Raw genomic sequence first — 9072 nt, 5'->3', positions numbered from 1 at the left:
GCCGATGTGGGGCTCGAACCCACAAACCGTGAGATCACGACTTGAGCCGAAACCAAGAGTCAGACACTTAACCAACTGAGCCACCCAGGCACCCCTATATGTATCCTTTTAAAAGAAATTTGGAAATCTTGTTGTTTATAACATGCAAGGTTATTTATTTATTCATTTATTTAATTTAAAGAGTGAGTGGAGGAGAGGGGCAGAGGAAGAGAGAGAGAGAATCCCAAGCAGGCTCCATGCTCAGCACAGAATCCCACACAGGGCTTGATCCCATGACCCTGGGATCGTGACTTGAGCCAAAATCAAGAGTCAGATGCTCAATCGACTGAGCCACGCAGGTGCCCCAACATGTGAACTTTTTTTTTTAAGGTTATTTATTTATTTTTGAGGGTGGGGAGGGGCAGAGAAAGAGAGAGAGAGAGAACTGCAAGCAGGCTGTGCACTGTCAGCACAGAGCCTGACATGGGGCTCGAACCCATGAACCGTGAGGTGGTGACCTGAGCCGAAACAAAGAGCTTACCTGATTTAGTCACCAGGCTCCCCACGAACTTTTAAAAGAGAATTTGAAGCCATGTTAAAGAAGTATGAAATAATTAATAAAATATTTTGAATATTTGTGAATATTCATTAAATGCACGAATATGATGAAATACAACCTCAAGTAGAGATTTGGTCAATTTAGAGAAAAACAAATACTTTAAATCTGCTCTTTTGTTGATTTAGGAAAATAGATGTATATTACAAAGAAATATGACCTTGAGCTGTTACTTTAGTTCCATCTTATTTTCCTTCTTTGTAAGGCAGGGATTATAACTATGTTAAGTGAGGTCTGTGCACCTTCATCTGGGGCCTGGAGAGAAGCAAATGCACGTAATTATTAGCCACGAGGATTCCTTGTTGGCCCATTGAGTCCTGGGAAGATTCACAGAAAGCTGAGTGGTGGTATATGGGGGAAATGTAGACTTTCCCTCTGTTTTTTGTCACCTCTAAGAAAAAAAGTTGCTTCCTTCTCCTTTTGTCCCCCTTACCTTCTTTTTCTTCTTTGGGACTTCAGATCTGAATGTTCTTTTTTTTTTTTTCTTCTGGGAGAATAGTTTGAAGTGTAGGGCTTATACCAAAACGAAAAATCCTAATTAGTTAAATAAAAATGGCATCTTTATGTCTTTGGATTGTGGTTTGCATTGTCCAAAAATTGAACTTCAAGAATTTTCAAGTGCATTTCAGCTTTTCTCTTTGATCCTATTCTCATTAACGTGTTTTGGTTCAAATATTTGAGATGTATGTTTGAGCTTCCAAATGGAGCATACTTTTCCCCGGGGTATGCTTTATTAATATCACTGTAATGAAATCTTTGTATGTAAGTCTTTATCCACATTTCTGAACATTTCCTTAACATAGATTCCCAGAAGGAGAAATAGTAGGTCAAAGGGTATGAATGTTTTCTAGAAAGCATTTCTAGAAAGTTTGAATTGACTTACACTCCTAAATAGCCAGGAGTGAGGCTGCCCAGTGTCAGCACCAGCACCAACCTGCTCTGTCATTAAAGACAAAACAAGAGGGGCACCTGGGTGGTCCAGTCGGTCAAGCGTCCAACTTCGGCTCAGGTCATGATCTCGAGGTTCATGGGTTTGAGCCCCACATTGGGCTCTGTGCTGACAGCTCAGAGCCTGGAGCCTGCTTCGGATTCTCTGTCTCCTTCTCTCTCTGCCCCTCCCCTGTTCCCACTCTCTCTCTCAAAAATAAATAAACATTCAAAACAAAACCCTCAAAAAACAAGAATGGACCCCCCCCCCCCCGCCACAAAGAGTTCACATACAAAATAACAACCAAAGCAACAAAAACATTGGTGCAATCTGATGGAAGGAAAATGGTATCTTTTATTCCTGAGCCAAGTAACACATGCTTCTTATAGAAAAAGAGTAAATGAAGTACAGTAAAACTTTCAGAGAGAGTTAACTTTTAATTTTGTTTATGATTAGAATGGTTGAACATTTACATTTATTAGCCATTTAATTTCCTCTCTTATGGAGGAAATCTCTGATGCTTTATCTTTTTTTTCTTTATTTGGAGACAGAGAGACAGTGAGAGAGAGAGAGAGAGAGAGAGAGAGAGAGAGAGAATCCCAAGGAGGCTATGTGCTGTCAGCGTGGAGCTGATGTAGGGCTCCATCCCATGGAACCCTGAGATCATGACCTGAGCTGAAACCAAGAGTTGGATGCTTAACCGACTGAGCCACCCAGGCGCATCCCCTTTATCTTTTTTATTGGATTTTTTTTTTTCTTTTTACGTAGGCTTCATGTGGAGCCCAGTGTGGGGCTTGAACTCATGACCCTGATATCAAGACCTGAACTGATACCAAGAGTTGGAGGCTTAACCAACTGAGCCACCCAGGCATCCATGGATTTGTTTTTCAATATTTAGCATATTCATATTTTTGCTTTTTACCTTTAAATTTCTGTTTAATATAACCTTTTCCCTCAAATTATTGTTTGTGCTATTTTTGGATACACATGTTTAGATTGTAAATCTGTGGATGTTTTCCATTTGTGATTTATTGTTATTGCTTTTATATTTGGAAGGATGAGGTAAATAGTAATCTAGCTTTCACACCTTTTAAACATTTTTTTAAGAGCTTTAATTCTTTGACTCACCTGGTGTTTGTTTTGCAGCACAGTATAAAGGAAAATCTTATCTGACATTCTTTTATTATAGTTAGCCAGTGTTTATGTAGTTAGAAAAAGAGAGAATATTCTAGGTGAATTTAATTCAAGTTGGTGCTCAACTACAGCATATTCTGGAGAACAGAGTAATGGTAGATTACCCATCTTGCTGAAAGTTGGGCATATGAACGAGAATTTAAGATTGCAGTGATGCTTTAGAGTCTAAACGGGGAATGCATTTAATACTGAATTAAAATGTTAACATTTGTAGGCAGTAAGAATTTTGAGTGGCTGAATATGCTTGAAATGAACTTTTAGTTAGGATCTTTTTTTTTTTTTTAATGTTTTATTTATTTTTTAGAGAGACAGAGACAGAGCGTGAGCAGGGGAGGGGCAGAGAGTGAAGGAGACATGAAACTGAAACAGGTTCCAGGCTCTGAGTGGTCAGCACGGAGCCTGACGTGGGGCTTGAACCCATGAACTGTGAGATCATGACCTGAGCTGAAGTCAGATGCTTAACCAACTGAGCCACTCAGGCGCCCCTAGTTAGGATCTTTTTGACTGCAAGCAATAAAACATCCAGCTCAAACTGATTTAGCTTAAACAAAAAAACCAAACAAACCATTTTTAAAGGAAATTTTATGGGTTTGTGCAGTTGGAAAATCCAGAGGTAGTATTAGCTTTGTCTCTTGACCTTGCTTTCTTCCCTACTGGCTTTTTTTTCTTTTTTTTTAAAGTAGGCCTCACGCCCAGCTCTGAGCCCAATGCAGGGCTTGAGCTCCTGACCCTGAGATCAAGATCTGAGCTGAGATCAAGAGTTGGTTGCTTAACTGACTGGGCCACCCAGGGCTCCCCTCTCCCCCACTGGCCTTTTTAAAGGTTCTTAGTGATGGCCCCACCCATCTCATTTGATATCCTTTTAGATCCAAGTTTGGAAGAAAAGAATGCCTCTTCTGTGAAATTCGCTTCTAAATCCAGAAATTTTCCTGACTGGAACTTATTGGTACACTTTGGCTATAGGGAAAGTATGATGATGATTGGCCAGAGGGGGTCCTGAGCCTTCTCCAAACGAATTCATGTTGGTGGGGAATTCAGGTGCTGTTTGGCCAGGTCTGGGTCGTGTGCTCTCCTCCTGGAGTCAAGAGTGGAATCTCACTGAGGCCACACAGGCCATACAGTTGGGGAGGGCTGATTTCCCAAAGAAACGCAGCTGAGGAGTAGTAGCTGTGTTAGGCAGCTTAGGCTAGGTTATGCTGCATGAGCCCCAGTCTGTGGCTTCCTATAGACAGCTGTAACCAAATTCCTTCTCAGTCATGCAAAGTCTAGTGGGGCCTCAGTTGCCCTCCGTGTTCTAGGCCAGGTGTCTGCCTTGGAGCCAGGCTGTCGTCAGAGCTTTGGACAGAGTAATAGAGCTGTCTCTCTATTTCTTTGTACTAACTGTATAGTCTTGCTGTCATCATCCATTAGGTACAAAAGGAATTCACTTTCTAAATTGGTACCCAGTCTTGTTTCTGTTTTGGGAAAGTACAGAGGTGACTAGTCAAGGGCCCTTCTTCCATTTATACTCTAGAGTCTACAGTTTAGACAGATTGTTTGTCTTTTTGTGAGTGTTTGGCATTCTTTCCTTTTGCCTTGTAATTACTTGTGTTTCTTCTCAGCACGTTTTTGAAGTGGTTTTATGGGGCGTTGAAATCCCTTTTAAGCTTCCCATGTTCCTCGTGTTTATTTTGAGTGATGACAAATTAAACATCTGAGCTTTTTGGTGATGATGTTCATGTGATTAATACACCTTGGGCTTTCCCTCCAGCGGGACACGCCTGGGCAGCCTTTGGAGATGTGCTGGTAGTGACTTTCCATCCCGGCAGGGTTCCTTGATGGCTTCACGTTTTCTTCTCAGGTTGTAGAAAGGGAGAGAGACTTTATTGCCAACCCTTTCTAAACATGAACTTCTAATTTAAACAGGCTGTTAGAACTTCCCATGGAAGGATCATTTGTGAAAGAGCCGTTGGTCACTCTGTAAGTGATCCTGTGTTACTTACTGTGGATAGTGCCATGTGGTCATAGTCAGAAAATAGCATCGTCCGCAGTGGCCCATTGACGATGTAAGGCCAGAAGATCTGTGGTGTTACGTGCCGAAGAGCTTGGGACTACTAGCTTCTCCCTGTCCCGGGACTAGCTCTTGTGAACGGTCTACCTTCGCGTTTGTTTTATTTTTTTAAATGTTACTGCCTTGTTTACTGCCCTCAGTAACAAGTGTCTAAATTTGCAAAAGAAAGCCAAGGTGAATGTCTCATTGATTTTTGACAAAAGAAAAGTAATAAAAGGGACTCGGTGCCTCTTGACAATTTGGATTTTTGGTAGACTCAGCCATACCTAGGTTGTCAGTGGGAGAGAGAGAGGTGCATGTGTTTATAAATTCATTCACTTAGTCACGCATTTGCCTTTGTTGGGTATTCCGTGTGGGAACGTAAAGGCCTAGTTTTAAGTTAGTGTAACATGACAGCTTACCTGGTGACCGTGAATAGGCTTCAGGGGGTGAGCCTCCCTGGGATTTTCTGCAAAATCCGTATGTGCATTTCTCTGGGGAGAGGATTCTGCGGTTTCTATTAGATTCTCAAAGGGATCTAAGCTGTAAAGCTGTGAGGAACCTCCTCAGATGCTCAGAATACCTCGCAGTGGCTAGCCTGGTCTCCTCATTGCAGCTGCCACCCACCCTGTGAAAGCAGTACCTGTTGAATATTTCAGGTGGCCCCTTAGAATGAAAGTGGGTAACATGGGCCATTCCTAGCCACAAAGAAATGAGCAGAGGGAAGGGGGCGGGGGGAGCAGTGTAGACTCTGGTGAGCACGAAAGTGACGAAGGATTACTTAGGGTAAAGTGTACCCTTCTCAAATGCGTGTTGATTCCTGTAATCCCGGGGAAGAGAGTTAGGAGCACAGATTCTAGAGCCAGACTTGCTGGGTTCAAATCTCGGCTCTGCCATTCAGAGTACTGTGTATACTTCAGCAGATTATGTAATTTCTGTGCTCAAAGGTCCTCATCTATAAAATTGGGATAATATAGTATTTGCTTCATTAGATTGCTGTAAGGATTAAATGAGATAATATAAAGTGCTGTGATAGCACGTAGCATATAGTAGGTGCTTAATAAATATTAACCCCTGTAGTGGAGTCGAGAGATTGTCCTCAGTAATGTAAACAGCAGTCAGATATGGACGGTTTGAGTTTTGTGTGCATGTGTTAGAAATTTGTACCTATCTCCCAAAAAGTCACCTGCTCTCAGCATTTGCCCACTTATGAGCCATTTTGGTGTGCAGCCATCATAAAAGGTGAAAGAATACAGTCACATATCCTTTCAGGAGGATAGAGTGGTCTGTGTTCTTGTCACAGAATGTTGCATGATGGGGTTCTTGCCATGGAAGGACTAACTGAATATCATATTTCCTTTTTGTTTTTGGAAATCTACTGTACAGTCTTTAATCCTGATTTCGTCGAGGATATGGTGGTTGAAGACCCACAGTCTGAGATTTCACCTCTGTGATCAGTTCATCCGTCATGATTAGGCTCTAGGGGGCTACTCTCTGTCAATGCATCTTCTGACTCCTCTAATAATTGGGAGATGCCTCCCTCTGTAGTTTCATTCTTACTGTCATTATGGGTGGAAAATGAAAAATTATGAACTCTTAACTGTGTTCCATGAAAGTAAAAATCAAACGCAAAGATGGTATCTTCAGACTTCTTTTATAACTTCTTGAAAATGATGTGACACTTTGGGCAGTGCAGAGAGGAGACAGAAGGATGATGTTGTGATAGTTTATTTCACACATGCACCTGTTGGTGGTGATGGGAGAACACAGTGGGGAGAGCACATGAAGCTATATGTACACTGTGAGGCCAACTGCGTAAAACACATCCATGAAACAGTATTGCAACCAATGCATTAAGTGTTAGTAGTTTTCTTCTGGGTGAGGAGATGATGTGTGATATTTAAATTATCTAAGTGTTTCTCCATCTTCTGAAATCTGTAACTAATATATGTTCTTTTTAAAATTTTTTTTTTTTAACGTTTATTTATTTTTGAGACAGAGAGAGACAGAGCATGAACGGGGGAGGGGCAGAGAGAGAGGGAGACACAGAATCGGAAGCAGGCTGCAGGCTCCGAGCCATCAGCCCAGAGCCCGACGCGGGGCTCGAACTCACGGACCGCAAGATCGTGACCTGAGCTGAAGTCGGACGCTCAACCGACTGAGCCACCCAGGCGCCCCTGTTCTTTTTTAAATGAAACAAATCTTCTTGTGATACTGAAATAAAGATTCCTTTTTGTATTATTTTATTTTTGAGAGACTGTGCACCTGTGCGCAAGCAGAGAGTGGGGCAGAGAGAGAGGGAGAGAGAGAATCCTAAGCAGGCTCTATGCTCCTAGTGCAGAGCCCGGTGTGGGGCTTGATCTCATGACTGTGAGATCATGACCTGAGCCGAGATCAAGGGTTGGACACTCAACCGACTGAGCCACCCAGGTGCCCCCAAAGATTCTCTTTAAATAAAGTTTTATTGAGATACTATTTTTAAAGTTTATTTATTTATCTTGAGAGAGTCAGAGTCAGTGCGAGTTGGGGAGGTGCAGAGAGCAAGGGAGACAGAGGATCCCAGGCAGGCTCCATGCTGTCAGTACAGAGTCTGATGTGGGCTTGAACTCACAAAACTGTGAGATCATGACCTGAGCCCAAACCAAGAGTCAGACGCTTAAGCGACTGGGCCACCCAGGCGCCTGAGATATTATTGACATACTGTACCATTCACCCACTTGAAGGTCTCCCATTTGGTGGCTTTCAGTTCACAACAGCCATCTGGCCATCACTCATCACCAATTGGAGAACATTTTCATCACCCCAAAAGGAGATTCTACACGCGTTAGCAGTCTCTCTGTTTGACTCGCCTATTCTAGACATTTCAGATAAATGGAATCATCCCACATGCAGTCCTTTGCGAGTGGCTTCTCATGCTTGCACTTTGGTTGACTCACTGAGGAATCCTACTAACCTTTATTTATCACATGATATAATATACATTCTTTCTTTACTTCTAGACTTAGTGCCTTCAATTATGAACAACTTGTTGAATCCAGACGCCATTTTCTCAAACAATGAGATGAGCCTGTCGGACATTGAAATCTATGGCTTTGATTACGATTATACCCTGGTGTTTTACTCAAAGCACCTCCACACGCTGATATTTAATGCCGCGCGGGACCTTCTCATCAATGAACACCGGGTAAGAGCACAGGGACGTTGTGGTCTCCCTCCTCCTTCTCTTAGATGTTGAAGAGCAGCCGTGAGCGGATCTGGCCCTGTGCCTGGCACACAGACATCACTTAGTAAATTGTTGTTGAATGCATGAGTAGATTTTGTTCCCTTCCAAATGACTCTATCCAGAAGCCTGTTGGTTTTTTTTTTAAACCACTTTTTTTGTTTTTTTTTTAAATTTTTTTTTTTTTAACGTTTATTTATTTTTGAGACAGAGAGAGACAGAGCATGAACGGGGGAGGGGCAGAGAGAGAGGGAGACACAGAATCGGAAGCAGGCTCCAGGCTCTGAGCCATCGGCCCAGAGCCCGATGCGGGGCTCGAACTCACGGACTGTGAGATCGTGACCTGAGCTGAAGTTGGATGCTTAACCGACTGAGCCACCCAGGCGCCCCTAAACCACTTTTTTTGAGGTGTGATCGACGTACAAAAAGCTGTACACACCTGATGTGTGTAACTTGGTGAGTTTGGGCATAGTGTATGCTTGTGAAGCCATTACCACCATCAATGTCATAAACCATCTGTCACCTCCCAAAGTTTCCTCCTGCCCCCTTCATTATTATTATTGTTATTTGCATGTGCGTGCGCACTTAAAATAAGATCTACCCTCTCAGCAGATGTTTTAGCAATATAGTGTTGTTTGCTGTAGGTGCTGTGCTGTGTAATAGATCTCCAGAATTTGTTTATCTCCCATCACTGGAACTTTGTACCGGAAAATAGTTGCTTTTTTTTTTTTTTTTTTTTTTTTAAATCTCTAGATGTCTCTTTAATGAAAGATTTTCAAGTTATGCGTTAGCGGAGATTGGGCTACAGACTCCGTGCTCTCATTTCTCACTGAGTGGTGACAGAGTTTCTCCCAGAGCTGATGAACCGGCAGCCTGCTGAGCTCTGGTTAAAAGAAATCCTTCAAATAATAGGCAATATTTTAACCTCATCACTGACTGGAGTTGTTCTGTTCTGTTCTGTTCTGTTCTGTTTTATTTTATTTTATTTTATTTTATTTTATTTATTTTAGTTAATCAATTTATTTATTTTTGAGAGAGAGAGAGAGAACACACATGGGAGGGGCAGAGAGGGAGGGAGGGAGGGAGGGAGGGAGGGAGGGAGGGAG

At 42.4% G+C, this 9072-nt stretch overlaps 1 protein-coding gene across 1 annotated transcript in view; it reads left to right on the top strand.

The window, feature by feature from the left end:
* NT5DC3 (5'-nucleotidase domain containing 3) overlaps nucleotides 1–9072 on the top strand; it is a 55883-nt gene that overhangs the window by 13599 nt on the left and 33212 nt on the right. The window contains exon 2 of the mRNA XM_049626198.1: nucleotides 7746–7930. Within this exon, the coding sequence (XP_049482155.1) occupies nucleotides 7746–7930 (185 nt within the window). The remainder of the gene's footprint in view (nucleotides 1–7745; nucleotides 7931–9072) is intronic.

Source organism: Panthera uncia, chromosome B4, assembly GCF_023721935.1.
Source record: "Panthera uncia isolate 11264 chromosome B4, Puncia_PCG_1.0, whole genome shotgun sequence".
NCBI classification, from domain to species: domain Eukaryota; kingdom Metazoa; phylum Chordata; class Mammalia; order Carnivora; family Felidae; genus Panthera; species Panthera uncia.
Note: the sequence above shows the minus strand (reverse complement) of the source record. Positions and strands in the feature narration are given on the sequence as shown.